The sequence below is a fragment of the Puma concolor genome, chromosome C2 (genome assembly GCF_028749965.1).
Source record: "Puma concolor isolate L17-30 chromosome C2, mPumCon1.1.hap2, whole genome shotgun sequence".
Taxonomy (NCBI): Eukaryota; Metazoa; Chordata; class Mammalia; order Carnivora; family Felidae; genus Puma; species Puma concolor.
In genome coordinates this window covers 15347826-15364955 of record NC_141675.1, presented here as the reverse complement: position 1 = coordinate 15364955, position 17130 = coordinate 15347826, and the positions used below count along the sequence as shown (strand labels likewise).

The following is a 17130-nucleotide window of genomic DNA, read 5'->3' as shown; positions in this document are numbered from 1 at the left end:
CACACACACACATACACATACACACACACACACACACCCATTAGAAAGTTTGTATGCTTCACTTCAACATACCTAATATTATTAGAGAACATACAGAATCATCCTTTTATCATAAGGAAGTTAGCTCACTGTTTTCTCAAAAGCTGCTATTTTAGAGTGAAATAGCATTCAAAAGAAAGTAAATTTCAGATGGTCAACATCAGGATTTATTATAGTCTCTGTAAACAGACATCTATAAATAAATAAAACAGGGTGGAGAGAAGAGAATCCTGAGGTGGCTCTGTAGCCAGGATATTCAGTAGCACTAAGTTCCATCCTGGAAACCAAGGCATCTAAGAAAGTGCAGGGCTGTTTATATTAATTTATTTTGTAAATGGAATATGTACAGGTTTAATTATTTTGCACCTTGAGGTAAATCAGTACATTGCAATTACTACTGCTCATTTACACCTATTTAAGGCAACATTTAAAAATCAATATATGTAGTAAATTATATTTTTCACTTGTCTTGCAAGGAACACTATCCACGATCGCTATTTTTCAAAAACAGTGGAAAAATATCATAACCACATAAAACAAGCAGTTAATTACTTAATAAACATGAGTTACCTTTGCTCTTCAATGGAGTAGTCATATCAGATCATTTTGTAAGTCAAGTAGTCAAAAGAAAGCAGAAACCATTGACAATTAGAAACACAGCAAAAACACTTTGAGTGCAACGTATTTTGCAAGTCATGGTTTTTCTGGCACTGGACTATCACTATACATAATTAAATAAAATTACAGAAACACTATGATGCCAGGTAGTTTTCAGTTTAAACAGTTCAGTTTAAAACAGTTTAAAATTTAAAACCCCTTCCTGTAAAATAAGAACATTTGTGAACCCTATGGTGTCCAGACACAAAGAAATGATGTGAGGAAATCCCCCTTGTTCAGGTCCATCAGGGGAGTTTACAAAATGTAGCAGCAAATACTGGGGTCTTTGGAAATGATTATGCTGCTGTGGATAAACAGGAATCATTTCAGTGCAAGCTCACGAAGAATAACAAGCACCATGGGTAATACTCAATTATCGATTGCCAACAGAGTCTAAAACTCTTCGGCAGGCAGTACCAAATGATGCCGGCTATGTTTTCTAAAGAAACGTAGCTACATTTCCAAATTCCCAGGTGAAGCAGAAGTCAAATCCCTTATTTTAACTAGAATCTGACAATATGGTCTCAGATGGGAAATGACATCTGAGTTATTAGTAAGTAGTTTAGAACGGATGAAAAAACACTTCAGAATTGCTAAAATATCAGCTTTTGGCATTCCTCATGATCCTCTATAAGATCAACTTTTCATACTTTTGTACCTTAATTACAAATGATTAAAGGGAGCATTGGAATTTCATTAAAATTTTCATCTTAATATTCATGTCACAATTTTGCTATTTCTCTCTGTGGCTTCTCAATACTCATTTGGTTTTTGTAAATTATCCTCTTGCCAAATCAGTTTCACAACCCCATTCATCCAGTCCTACAGGCTTAACAAGAAAAACATTTATTTATTTCATGTAGAGCTAAGAGTATATAAAAGATGGCTAAAAGATGTGCTAGAAGTTAAAAAGGCAGCTCAGAAAAGCAAAAACAACAATACTAACACAAACTAGAAAGAATGCCATCAATCTGAGCTATACATAAAATGTCTAAATTCCTTTTAAAATACAAATATGGCAGTGCTTTATATCAAAGATGTAAAATCTGTCAACTGCTTTCAGATAATAAACCATAAATGCAAATGAGCACCAACTATTTACATTAACAATTTAAATTACTCTGTATTTGTTATCTTTTCAAATGTTTATATAATATTTAAGTATATCAATTAAAATAAATAAAATATTTTAAAATGCAATCACATAACAATCTATTAAATAGTATCTATACAATAGAAAGAATAACAACGTAAACAAGAAAATGAAAGGTAATTCTTTAGAATAAAGTAATACTGATCATAAACCCATTAAGAGAATTCTGACTCCTGATTATTTCCTCATATTACTTGTAATAGAAAAATAATCAAGGACCTGAACCTGATACAAACTAAACCACATTTTAAGTAAAAGACAGCAAAGGCAGAGAACAGAGTGGGCATTCTGGGCTCTGATAAAGCATTAGGATTCAGAAAATATTTCTACAAAGGCAACAAAGTTTAACTATTATAAATTTGCATTTTACAGCTTCTAAAATCCATAAAGTTATGACTGCTATAGGTTAAATTATAAAATCACCTGCAATTTTACTTGTCTATCGGAATATAAACCTAAATGCGGAGTTTTAAGATTTAAGATAAATTTTAAATACATAAATGTCAAAACTATAGTTCTTAGCTAGAAAATTTCTATTGTTCCACCTTTATAGCCAAGAAATCTCCACTGCTTATGAAACATACAGATTATCTGCATAAATGAAACACACATGCAGAGAAGCCGTGACATGTTACATTTGTCCCACAACACTGGCATAAAGACTCCCTGTTCTTCCCATAAAGAACGAACAGAAGTGAAATAATATGCAAAAATTTTTAGTAACTCAAGTAAAAATTATAAATATATGGACAAAGTACGTCATTTAAGGTTGGTATGAATTACCACTGATGGACAAAGAGATTTCAAGGAAAGCAGATTGAATGCATTTCCCCACATCTTTCTACCGCAGAACACAAAATGTTTTTCCAACAAAATAAATATTTGAAGAGTTAAGAACCATGTACCTCATTTCTAAGAGACTATTTCATCATATACACAGTCTCCATGGTGTTCCTAGCAAACTTCAGACTCTACCTCAAAAACTCAGTAGTCACGCATTAAATAGCATGACATACAATATTGTTATATATAGTGACATGAAATACACACATTTTATATATATACATATAATAAAATATATATATAGCTGTATAGCTATATATATAGTTCCTCTTGGTTCAATTCTATAATGAAGTTTCAGCATCCATGTATTTCTTTGTTGGTTCATCTTCAAAATTTATTTTCACACTGACAGGCTTTTCAGGGCTATTTAAAACAAAGAATGAGAATAAATGATTTTGAAATGGATACATACTACATTCTAAACACGGCCAACACTTAGCATCCATAATCACCCTTTTGAGATGACTATAAATACTATAAACTAATGACTTGTTATTTGTTACTTTATTGCTTTCTTTTAGTATCAGTAAATTTGACTGGAAAGACAAATATTAAAAATTCTTAGATTTTTTTCAATGGATATGCTTGCCACTGAAATTAATGTTTTTCTTACAAGTAAAGAGGAGTTTCTTAAAATGGGTCATTTTATGACTAAGTTTATTAGTTTTACTTTATAAATAAACAGTTGTAGCATGTGACATTTCACTGACAAATACATTAAAAAAGAGTGATCTTTGCTAATATAGATAAGCATCAAATAACTTCCTGCAAAATGTAACACATTTACAAACTTTCTCTTCCCAAATTTGGTTCACAAATATAAGATCAGAACACATCTATTTTATATTTTCAAGTTACTATCAAATACAATGATTCCATGTACACGGATTTAATTGACTAACTCATAAATGAAAATACACTGTGGTTTGCTGCCTTCTCCAGATAAGACTGAAGAAGGACCCCCAAACATTTTTCTGTTAAATGACATAACCCGAACACTGTCTTTCTTTCCCTTTGATTTTGACTTGAGGAACAACCTGAATGAAAGGCAGAAATATAAAAGATACAATAATATTATTGTAAGGTCTTTACATTTATCAAAATAATCTCAGCCACGAGTGCTGACAAGGTGTGAAAATTAAGAGTAAAAAAAATATCAAGCTAAATTCTAGCTGCATGGAATATACAAAATGACAAAGAGTTAAACTTAAAAACTTTTAAGATCAAAGACAGAAGAAAATAGTCCAGCTTAGAGATTCAGAACTCAAGAAATGATAAAAAAAAAAAAAAAAAAAAAAAAAAAAGGATAGAGATTAAGTAGGAGCAAAGCTCTAAGAAGAGGTAAGGAAGGAATGAACAAAACCTAACCAATTATTATCAAAAGACAGTGGCCAGAAAGATAATAGCTAATGAGGAACAGCTAGTGATTGTTTGTCTGGGAAAGTTTTGATTGGATATCCAAGCAGAATACACCAACACAAAACGAGTCTGGTACAAAGTGACACAGAATACCTGCTGAGTATGAACAACTGAGTACACTGCTGGATAACACCTCATTTCTCCACAGACCCAAGGGAATCAAGTACCCTTGGGCACCTAACAAAAAATCTAAGGAAGGAGGTATGAAATAGTTATGGAGTCCATGCTCCCTTATAAAACTGAATGACCGTTATATCCATGGATTAAATTTCTTCCAACTATCTTCTAGGAAAACATTTACCTCACCTGAAGAAATGGTAGGCTAAAACAAAACAAGACAAAACCAAACAAGGAAAACAATCATGTCTGTCTTTTTGCTTGGACCATCAGAAAGAATGACTGAGGGAGCGTCCAATTATAGAATTTATGTAACCCCTAATAATTATCTTTCTGTACATGGTTTCCGATCTTTTATATACTCATTCCATATTACCATAGGTGATATTCACTTTTATTCTAAAATGGCTCAAATTCTTTTTGGAAATAGGCAACCATGAGTTTAAAAAAATAACTTCTTTGGCACTTATATCTGATTTCCAGTATTCAGCGAAATGATGGATAGACAGATGAAAGGAAGAAGGAAAGAAGAGAAGAAGGCTGGTTTTGTTAAGAGAATAAAACTTATGCAGATTGAGTTAAATGTAATGGTTTTATTAAATAGCTATCTAGGCAGAAGTCAACTGAAAATCGGCTACGGTTAGAAAATGCGTAAATAGTTACAGCTACCTCGTGTTAGGCCTGGTTACTTTGGCATTCTCAGTATTCATGGAAAGTGCCTTCCATTGTGCAGTTTTGGCCATTTCATCTGATATGTTAACAACTGAGGGATCAACACTAAAGAACAAATATACTTTTTGGTTAGTATTCAGTACTTGCAAAAGCATTAATATTGTCGCTCTTGACTATATAATATTTGTCTTCATCAACTTAAAACTGAGAAAGCTCTTTGTCTTGCACTTAAACCAAGGTCTAGAAAAACATCAGAATTATGTAGTTCTGTTATAAAGATATCACGAAGCATTGTATCTTTCTGCATAATCAAAGCTAGGAGTTAAGATTATAAATTGGCAATGATGCCCAAAGATGATCATCTTGGCTCTAAACGTATTACTGAAATAACATAAAAGACTACATTAATGTGCTTGTAAATATAAAAAATATAGCCTCAACACAATTAGAAAACTTTCATACCTGGCAAAAATCTCAATCTCATCAAATAAATATCCCCAGTTAAAGAAAGAAAAATTGAGATTATTATTTTTTTTAAAAAAACTCATTTTTAATAGCTTTTAAAAAAACCTTTAAAAAGAATGGTAGAAAAGGCAATCAAAATCAAAATCAAAAGAACGAAATACTGTCCTTTCATTGGAAGAGAAAAATGTAACCATTCCATGTCTTTATAAAATATTGCAACATTCCTTTGAGATGAATCCAATAATGATCATATCCATAAATAATCTGGGGCTCGAGGTTATCAGTCACAAGTCACAGGAAAGTGGTATGAAGTTAATAGAAATATATTTGCAAGCCCTTTTTCTTCACCAAAAAGTAACATTTCATGCATAGAAGTGACAAACACAAATGTCAAATTAGACCTTAAATTCACAATGTGATGGCAGCTATGTGATAAATGACTAAACAGCAGTCCTTTAGAAAAGTGCTAGCTTTGTTTACACTTTAAATCCAATATCATTTAAAATAATAAGACTGCAGGGGCGCCTGGGTGGCTCAGTGGATTAAGGGTCCAACTCTTGATTTTGGGTCAGGTCATGATCTCAAGCCCTATGTCAGGCTCCAAGCTGAGCATAGAGGCTGCTTGGGATTCTCTTTCCCCCTGCCCTTCCCCCACTCACACTCTGTGTGTGTCTCTCTCTCAAATAAATAAACATTTAAAAAATAAATAAATAAACTTTATTTAAATAAATAAATGAAGAAATAAGACTGCAGAGAAGTGTAACATGGTCCTTAAAGAATCTCTAGGAAAAGGTGCTTTACCAAGTCAATTTTTTTAAGGTGCAAAAAATTTGAAGGCCCAAACTCACAATGGCAGAGCCATTCCAACTTGAAACTACCTACTGTGACTAAACATTTCTTTGGTTTGTTGCCAACTTCAAATAACTGAAGAGAGACATTCCTGAAGCACTTTCTAGCTTCAAAATGTCCTCCTCTAAGAACTTTTCTGAAATTAAAGACTTTTCTGAAGACAGTACACGTTTCGTTATTCCCCAAAATAAAACTACATGGGAAAAAAAATCAATTCCTTTCATGTTTAATGGAGTTTTGCAGTTTCCAAATGTTTTCCTGCATTACCTCATTTGATTTTCATGGCAGGTAATCCAAAGCTACTTAAGACTATAAAATATGACAGATAAACAGATCAGCCGATTTCTGGCATTCCTGATGACCAAATTTTAAGCAAAGCAGCATTTATCATGGCCTGTGCCATCACTTAAAGAGACAAAAGTATATGTACAGATAACCATCCTTTTTGTTAAATATCAGACAGTGTAAGTATAGATTCCACTTAAATTTGTCAAGGCCCGTGTATAATCATACTGAGAAAGGGATAATGCAGACTAGAGAGACTAAGTGGCAAATAATTTCAGCAAATTGATGAGTCACTAATAACCATCACGGCAGCTCCTATAGTCTTAAGTCCAACAAAATTAATACACTAATTCATTGAACAAATATTTACAGAACCCAGCAAAGCAGAGCACTATAGCTGCGTATATCAAGACATCTATACTTGGCATTTAATTTAAAGAACATAAGAAAGATTTGAGGGAAAATCATAAAAGGTGACACAGAGTACTTAATACCAACGATGAAAATTAACAGTAAAAATTATAGAGGGAACATTACTTATGAATTCATCTATCAAAACGAATCAACATGTACAAGTCTAAATACAACATCTATAAAAACTATAAAGATTAATTAAAAATGAAAAAAATCTGAAGTTAATAAATACCAAAAAACCTTTTCTATTAAACGGAACCTATATACATTCTATACCTGACTTTTCTACTATCAAGCGCTAATCAGAAATAGAATAAATGTGGAACCAGAAATCAGATATGTGCATAAATAATATAGACTTTTATTCTTTAAAACTACAAAAAAGTACACAGAGTTTAAAGACAGAATTTACCACCATCTTTGGTTCTTAAATTTACATATAAACCACTAAAATCATACATTATAAACTATGTATGAAACGCAACTTGTCCGTGACATGAGCCCTCACTGACAATAGTCAAGTCACACCTTTGCAAAGTAGGAGAGTTCCAGGGCCTCTACACATAGTCAAAATTTGGAAGGTTATCAGACAATGGATTACCAACGTTTATCTTTCAGCACACTCTGACACAGCCCCAATAAAGGACAGAAGGGAAAAACCTATACTACTGAGAGAATGGGACTATTCTGAGTTTTGTGTTCTGACTTTAAACTTCATTAAAACAGAAGGAGTGATACAAGACAAGTAGCTCTTGTCTGCTTGGCATGTGGGTTGGTTTAATGTTCTGGTCTAAGTCTGGCCTATCACCTGCGAAGGGAAGGGCCTTGCGACTCCCTTTCGAATTCATGAAGCCCCCGGTTAGTTGATATGCTAGATGCCAGTTTTGTCATCTTTTTAAAAATAAAGATCGCTACTTTAATGAAGCATTACATGGTTTATTCATGTACTTGAAGTGTATACAAAATACATTTTACAAGATAAAGTTTTATCTCACCTATATTTCAGGGCTTTAACCGGAATCTGTAAGAGACTTCCTCCTTCAAATGGAAGGTGCACAGTGTCGTCATCAGCTTGAAGCATCCGTTCAGCTTCCTTCAGGGCACATACACAAAAAGATTACTTTTCCCAGAATATTTCCAGGAGGACCAATTAATATGTAACATCTTCAAGAACTGGAAACCCAAACTAACAACATTATTGAAATATAACATATTTGCCATGGCTGGAAAAGTCCTTTTACTCTTAGAAACATATACTTATGGCACAACAGAACACAACCATTTGGAAAGACTAAATTGTAAATGCTTATAACGTTCATTTAAGTTTAACCGTTAATACTATTTTAAAAATAGATTTAGCTACATAAATTTTATTATCAATTATTAGCACAGAACAAGAGATAAAATTCTGTGAAACCTCATTACAATACACTGTAAGCAAAACTTCATTTGTAAAGGAAGGGTTTCTCGATCTCAGCAATACTGACAGGGCCAAACAGTTCTCTGTAGTAAGGGGCAGTCCTTACTATGACTAGTAAGTAAGTAACACTAGTCCTAGTGTTAAGTAGCATCCTAGGCCTCCACTTACTGGATGCCCCTCCAATTCTGACAATGAAAAATTTCTCAAACATTGAAATACGACCCCGGAGGAGAAATGTCACCCCAGATGGAGAGCAACTTCTATTGGAGACATGACCCAAAATCATGCCGTCATAATCACTGGGGGCAGGGCTGGATGGACTGGGAGAGCATTCACACTCTTCTTCTTAACAACAGAAATCCCACTATTTGAAGGTGGCAATACGCCCAGCTTTTAAAAAGTCAGCGTTATGGGGCACCTGGGTGACTCAGTCGGTTAAGTGTCCGATTTCGGCTCAGGTCACGATCCCACAGTTTGTGAGTTTGAGCCCCGCAAAGGGCTCTGTGCGGACAGCTCGGAGCCTGGAGCTTGCTTCGGATTCTGTGTCTCCCTCTCTCTCTGCCCCTCCCCTGCTCGCGCTCTCTCTCTCTCTCTCTCAAAAATAAATAAACAGTAAAAAAAATAATTAAAAAGTCATCATCAAAAAAACCCCCAAAACCCAAAGCTCAATTTCCCAGCATCCCTTGCAACTCCATGTGGCCATGAGATGCACAAATAACTTACTGGATGACAGTTCTGGAGAGACTCCTTAAAACAGGACAGTAAGGGGAGGGCAGGTTTTGCTTTCTCACCCTATCCCCCCTCCTCCTTCCTGCCAGTCTCCCATGCTAATATGACAGCTCCGGCTCAGAATCCATTTCGACCTAGGAGGGGATGCTGAGTATGGAAACGGTGCTGAGGACAGCACAGCGCAGCCCAGGAGCGCCCGGACAACACGGTGCAACTGTCACATTAGCTCACCCCTCTTCTAAGACTTCTTCTACCTGAGCCCAGGAGCTCTTTGTGTTTAAGCCCCCTGTACTTTTGTCTCCTGTTATACACACTGACCCTTATTCCGACTTAATACAGAAAATAATACGCAGGCAATTTTAACCTAAGTATTTCATAAATAAATTCTACCATACTCGAAAATTCACCAAAAGCTCATCAACATTTGCACATATAATATAGTTTTAAAGGAAACAAGAATCTTTAAAAAATTTTGGAGACTCCATTCAAATCAGTATTTCCAATCAGTATCCTGATTAAAGAGTCATGATTTTTCTAAATTTTTTTTTTTCAACATTTATTTATTTTTGGGACAGAGAGAGACAGAGCATGAACGGGGGAGGGGCAGAGAGAGAGGGAGACACAGAATCGGAAACAGGCTCCAGGCTCTGAGCCATCAGCCCAGAGCCTGACGCGGGGCTCGAACTCACGGACCGCGAGATCGTGACCTGGCTGAAGTCGGACGCTCAACCGACTGCGCCACCCAGGCGCCCCAAGAGTCATGATTTTTCTTAAAAAGTAATCATGAAGCCAGCAATTCTGCCATAAATCAGCACTGCATAATCAATCCAAACTATGAAAAAAATACCAACAAGCCTTAAACATATTTGTCCATGAAGTTTAATAAACGCATTTTCGTAAATACTACACAATATAAGGTATATACTACGTTGCTTTCTCTCAAAAATTAGGTGGAAAAAGTAATTTTGAGTTTAAATTGTACTTTTCGTACAATGATATTTAAAGTCCTTTTTGTCATTATGTAGATGTCAGATTAAAATGTTAAAATTTAAATGTACGCTAAAATGTACTTATGAATTTAAGATTTCTGTTACCTATGTTTTTTTTTTTTTTAATTTTTTTTTTTTCAACGTTTATTTATTTTTGGGACAGAGAGAGACAGAGCATGAATGGGGGAGGGGCAGAGAGAGAGGGAGACACAGAATCGGAAACAGGCTCCAGGCTCTGAGCCATCAGCCCAGAGCCTGACGCGGGGCTCGAACTCCCGGACCGCGAGATCGTGACCTGGCTGAAGTCGGACGCTCAACCGACTGCGCCACCCAGGCACCCCTGTTACCTATGTTTTAACACTGCTAAATTCTGTCACTGTTAATTAAGTACACATGGGATATGTAATTTTTATTTATTTATTTATTTTTAACGTTTATTTATTTTTGAGACAGAGAGAGACAGAGCATGAACGGGGGAGGGTCAGAGAGAGAGGCAGACACAGAATCTGAAACAGGCTCCAGGCTCTGAGCCGTCAGCACAGAGCCCGACGCGGGGCTCGAACTCACGGACCGCGAGATCGTGACCTGAGCCGAAGTCGGCCGCTTAACCAACTGAGGCACCCAGGCGCCCCTAGATACGTAATTTTTAAAAGGCTGGTTTTGGGTCAGGGCTTTGAGGGGGCAAGTTGGTAAAATGGGTAAGAACTTATGTTTGGGATGAGTTACCTACTAACCTCCCTCTGCCTCAGTTTCCTTATAGGTAATCTGGGAATGACAAAAGTACCCACACTTCATAATGATAAGGTTCTTAGGAGGATTAAAGGAGCTGATTCCTGTAAAGTGACCATAAGAGTGCCTGCTACTTGGTACGAAGTATTAAGCAACAATGAATCGTGTAAATTTAAAACTCTGGTCTTATTACCTCTTTCTCTTTTTTCTTTTTGTCATCTTCTTTCTTTTTCTTACTTTCTGGCATGAGATCATCAAGCCAACTAAGTTCTCTCTTTGTGAAACACAGATCCATGAGTTTGCGTACAAAAACTAATGCGAGAACCTTAAAAAAGTGGAGGAGAGAATATTAACTAAAAATTAACTATATCATTTGAAGGGAAAAAAAGTATCAAATGATAAATAACCAAAAAGTGATGCATATATTTTATTTAAAAATCATTTCATATACCATCTTATTTCAAAGAAAGTGAGTTACCTATTTATCTTTCAAACTTCCTGCTCAAAGAAAAGATATTAAAAATACCATTTTTAATATTTTCCCATATAAATCGCTTGCACTCTGCATAAAATTAGAAAGCAAATTAAGCATACATAGTATCTTCACAGTAAAACAAGATTATTAATTTTTATGACTAAATTATACACGTTATATAGATAGATACAATTTTAAAAATCTCCTAAGCAATGCATTAGTGAATCCATTTCCCAATATTAGGTTTAAACTTTTCAATTATATAATGTGCTTTCCTTTATTTATTTATTAAAAAAAAATTTTTTTTTAATCATTATTTATTTTTGAGAGAGAGAGACTGTGAGCAGGGGAGGAGCAGAGAGAGAGGGAGACAGAATCTGAAGCAGGCTCCAGGCCCCGAGCTGTCAGCACAGAGCCCGACGTGGGGCTCGAACCCACGAACCACGAGATCATGATCTGAGCCGAAGTCGGACGCTCAACCGACTGAGCTACCCAGGCGCCCCTAATGTGCTTTCCTTTAACTGCTACTAAGGTTGAAGAAACGTTTGCAAATGTTCATTGACCATTTGGACCTCTTCCCTTTCTTCTTACCATCTTCCTTATTACTGTCTTTTGCCTGTTTTTAAATTGCTTTTTTATGACTTTTATTCATGAATTCGTAAGACCTCTGTGTAGTTTAGATAAAGGCATTTTATTCGCCTTATGTGTTGCAAATACTTTCTCCCAGTCCACAATACGATTTTACTTACTACATTCATAGAAAACACTTAATTATCATGTGGCTAAATAGATCTTTCTTCCTTTTACAGTTGGGTTTCCCTATCTTGAGAAGTTATCCTCAATCACTGGACTATATAATATTCTTCAAAATCTTCTACTACATTTTAACACTTACGTCTTGAATTCATTTATGGTTTCTTTCTGAGTAAGGTAGTGAGGAAGGAAGCAACCTTAGCTCTCCATTCAGAGTCAAATCATCCAAGACTATATACTACATTTTCCCATGTAGATGAGTTATCATCTTTAATGAAATGCCCCACTTATGGTATTCAAGTGGTAAATTCTCACATATATTCTGATAAATTCTATTTTTCTGATTTATGTCTACGCCCATGTCAATTCCATACTATGTTAGCTGCCCTCACCTGACAGCAAATTTTAAATATTTAGTTATCACAACAGTATGGTAGCAGCATAGGAACAATCAAGTCCCTCCCTCACCCCAGACCCCGCCAGGAATTCTTAATTATCTTTGTTTTGTTATTCCTCTGGTATTTATTACATCTTTACTTTTTTATTAATATGCAACTTACATTAAAATAGAAAAATATCATATGTACAGTTTGATGCTTTTGACACATGTACATATCTGTGAAACCTACACCCGAACAACACACAGAACACTTCTACCATCCATGTTGTTATCTGTGACTCTGGCATTTATTTTTCTCCATAAGCTTTAAAATTACCCACTTCACACTGACAACAACTTCCCCACATACACACAAACACATGTAAATAAAGTCATACAACTCATTCCTGAAGTGACATCTTTACAATCCTAAGAATGCAAAATAAAGAACATGGTATATCTTCCTATTTGTTTGGGTCTTAATTTTATGTACTTCCACATTTTATGGGTTGAATTGTGTCCCGCATGAAAGATGTATTGAAATCCTAACCCCCTGTACCTCAGAACGTGACTTTATTTGGAAATAGGGTTGCTGCAGATATAATTAAGAGGTCATACTGGAGTAGGGTGGGCTCCTACTACAATATGTCCAGTGTCCTCAAAAATGGTCTTATAAAGACACAGTGATACACAGAACACATGACAACGAAGGCAGTTTGGAGTTAGGCAGTTGCAACACGAAGGCCAAAGATTTTCAACAAACTGCCAGAAACTAGAAGAGGCAAAAAGGATTGCCTCACAGGTTTTAGAGGGCCCCATCCACACCTTGATTTCAGACTTCTAGGATCCACAGCTATCATATAATACATTTCTTTGGTTAAGCCAATGGTTTTCTGGTAACCACCTGCCCTAACAAAATTCTTACTAATTTTATTAGAGCTTTTAGTCTTTTTTTTTTTTTTTTAATTTGAGTCGTTTGAGTTAATAAGTATATAATCACATTACTGACAAATAATGTTATCTCTTCTTTTTGCCAATTATTATATTATTCTTATATCATAGTTAGAACCTTCAATTCATATCAAATAATAATAATAGCTGGCTTCCCTATATTAAAACTCATTTATAAATTTTTATTCACAGTGACTGCATTTTATAAAAAGTCTTTTTATCTTTAATTATGTTGATAATTCTTGCTTGCTGTTTAAGTATCCCAGTCCATTTAAACATCATATATTACTTATAGAAACACTATGAATTTATTTATTTGTTAATATCTTCAGATTTTTTACACTTATATTGGTAACGAGAGAAGTCACCATCGTTCTTTCATACTTTATTGGGCTTTGGTATTAAGACCTTGCTAGTGTTTCATGCCCAAAAAAATGCAGAAGTTTCCATCTTTTCCTTTGGTTTAGAATAATTTAAGAAGTACTGAAACTAACTGTTCTTTAAAACTCTGCTGTTAACCCATCTGGGGCCCAGGATCCAAGAGCAGATCTTTAACCATTTTCCCAGTCTTATGTGCAATTGACTTCTACATATCCATAGATTTTATACTTCTCTTTGGGTTAACTCGAGAAATGTATGTATAGAACAGAACTAATCCATTTCCTCTAGATCAGTGGTAGGTAAACCACAGCCCTTGGGTAAATCTGGCTCTACCTGTTTTGTATGGACTATGACCTAAGAATAGTTTGTAAAGATGAACATTGGGAATTGATTTGATAATAGGGAACACTAACTTTGAACGTCATTAAATGACAGAAAAATTATCCCAAATGAGAAAGAATTTCATTTTTCTCATTAGTAGTCTTTCATTTAAAAAAACTGGACAATTACTTTTTAGATTTCAACAATAAGAAACTGTGGACATTTCTCTCCTGTTATAGAAGTGCCTATATATCTTATGACCCACAAAGCTGAAGATATTCACTATCTGACCCTTTACAGAAATAGTTTGTCAACCTCTACTCTGGATGTTCAAACTTATTCCTATAGATTCATGTAGCATTTTCTTAAAGTCCCTCATATCTCCTCCATAGCTATGGTTATGCATCTCTTCTCTCTCTTAATCTTGTATATTTTGCTCTTTTTTTCTTCTTTACTCAAGCTTGGAAGGAATTTATCTATTATCGATATTTACAAATAAAAAAATTGGTAGCGTTTAAGTTCTTCTTTAATAATATATATTGTGAAGGGTATACATTTTTCTACAACTTTAGGTATATCTTAGGTGTATCTCACAGACTTTGTTATAAGTTCTCCATTGAAATACCCACAATGTTTAACTCAATTTTCTACCCAGGGATTATTTCAGCATTTAATTTCTAAATACTTAAGATATCTTTAGTGTTTTTCAATATTCATTTGCAATGTAATTTATTTGTGATCAGGAAATATTACCTGGATAATTTTTAAGCTTTTTAATTTTTTAAGATTTTCTTTGTGGCCATGTACTAACCAATGTTTACACGGTATTTACAAAAGGATGAATATTCCCCATTTGCAAAATGTGATATTCTATGATAATTTAGTGAACAATACTGTCTTATTAATATGATCTAAAAAAATTTTTTTTAACTTCTAGATCTCTTAATTCCTGAGAAAGATGTACTGAAACATTCTATAAAAGAAATATGTTGTTTTGGTTGCTTTGCTTTTTTATACCTGGCTATCATCTTTGTTCCATAAACATCTTAAATTCTGAAAGTTATTTAAAAAAACAAAACAGGGGGCGCCTGGTGGCTCAGTCGGTTAAGTGACCAACTTCAGCTCAGGTCATGATCTCTCAGTTTGTGAGTTCTAGCCCCACGCCGTGCTCTGCGCTAACAGCTTAGACCCTGGAGCCCACTTTGGATCCTGTGTCTCCCTCTCTCTGCCCTTCCCCCGCTCACACTCTGTCTCTCTTTCCTTCAAAAATAAATAAACATTAAAAAAAAATGTTTTTTTAATTAAAAAAAAAAAACAGCATTCTACAGCCCAAGGACTAAAAAAAACAAAACAAACAAACTTTAGAAAATAACAAGCAAATTCGGTTTCTAAAGTGACTGGTTTAATAGCTAGAAAGGGCCAATTCATATTTCAAAACACCTATGGTGCTTAAAATGGGCTATTCTCTTTCTCATATGTAAATATTACTAATACATTACTACATTATATTACTAATATAAATGTTAGTAAAATAATTACTGTGTTCAACAGAATTAATGATTAATATATAAATAAGTAAATTGATATGTAATTATTATAAATAGTGACAAAGTCTGAAAAAAACAAACAAAAACAAAACAACCTTACCATCATGGGAAAAACTACCGCAGCGGCTGAAGCTTTTATCACCCACAAAAGAACCAGACAAGTAAGCTGAATGACCGTGAAGATATGGACCTTCCAGAGAGGCACATAGCGAAGGTATATCAGATCGGGCTGATGCTTAGCAGGCATTCCAAATAATTTTATACGGTCAAAGAACTATGTATTGAATGGTAAACAAAACAAAGCAAGACAATTAGTCAACAAAAATATCATTTCTGTTACTTAGGAAAAGAAATTACATTCAACCTTAAGAGTTTGTGATTTAAGCTAGAACTTCCTTGGTATGTTCTGAGAATATAGGAGAAGTTTCAGTACAGAAGCCCTGGACCCAGCAGGGTAGAATGGGGAAAGGGTATCAACAATCATTTTGAACTAACAGAATTAATTTAATGAGAAAACTCAAACCAAAGTGTCTTAATTTGGAAGATTAAAATATTTAGATAAATGTATCTGCTATAAGCAAATATGCAAGTCATTTAATCTCTTTGAACTTGTTTTCTAATATGTACAATAAAGGTAACAATTTTCAAGGCTCTTTCCAACTCTAACATAATCAAGTCTATGAATACAGCCTGAAGTACAATCACCAATTTTTTACCCATTGGAAAGAACGCTATGAGCAAATTCCTTGGTCTTTTGGAGCTTTAATTTCCTCATTTATAAATTAGGAGTAAGACCAGACCTATCTACCTCACAAAATTGTTGTAAAGCCGGGGGGAGGCAAGTGAGTTAATGAGATCATTTCTTGACCAGCGGAGGAGGAGATCCAGGACTACTGAAAAAAATAAGATGCTGCTGGCAACTTTAGACAACATGCTTTTCATGACAGGAGATGGGCATGTGGTACTAACAGGGCTTTATGAGCTAAATGTTTTACACAAAGACTGAATTCAAATCTTTAAATTTTATCAGGTTTGTTTTCCAGGAAGTATTATAAACAAGACAGAGTAGGAAAAGCACTGGGTTCCAGTCTTGGTTCTGTTGCTCAGTTAGTTAAGAACCTTCAGGGAGTCCCTCTATTTGTGTTTTCTAGTTGGCAAAATTAGTATTTCTTCCTTTCCTACATCCCAGTGTTGTTCCGAGAATCACAGATAATAAGACACACTAGGCTTTACAAACTGTCTCACACCATACAAACAGCCAGTATTACCATTCTAGTCCTCGACATCCTCCCTCTCACTATACTAATCTTCGTCAATAGTTACAAGGCCTTTCATTGGCTTCAATTAAAAATAGGCAAGGACCATATCAGTTCATGACCTCATTCTTGAGGGGAAAATGTGTCGTAAGCAATAATCACTTGGAAAATGTGGATCTGAAGTCACCAGTTAACCTGCCCCCCAAAATATCAGAGTTGAGAATACATCACTACCATCACGAAAACAATCTTCGCAAACTTAAAGTATTTTTAAGCCTTTCAACAGA

General features: G+C 34.8%; 1 protein-coding gene across 26 annotated transcripts in view; it reads right to left on the bottom strand.

Annotated features, from left to right (window-relative positions):
* Positions 1 to 1526: 1526 nt before the first annotated feature.
* SLC4A7 (solute carrier family 4 member 7) overlaps positions 1527 to 17130 on the bottom strand; it is a 109038-nt gene continuing 93434 nt past the window's right edge. For 16 of the 26 annotated variants that reach the window (XM_086720606.1, XM_086720610.1, XM_086720616.1 and 13 more), the window contains 5 exons: positions 15688 to 15861; positions 10974 to 11105; positions 7909 to 8006; positions 4898 to 5005; positions 1527 to 3055 (listed from right to left, as the gene is read on the bottom strand). In XM_086720606.1, coding sequence (XP_086576732.1) covers positions 2974 to 3055; positions 4898 to 5005; positions 7909 to 8006; positions 10974 to 11105; positions 15688 to 15861 — 594 coding nt within the window. In that variant the 3' untranslated portion in view covers positions 1527 to 2973. The remainder of the gene's footprint in view (positions 3056 to 4897; positions 5006 to 7908; positions 8007 to 10973; positions 11106 to 15687; positions 15862 to 17130) is intronic. The other 10 variants (XM_086720612.1, XM_086720613.1, XM_086674162.1 and 7 more) reach the window with 1 other exon arrangement.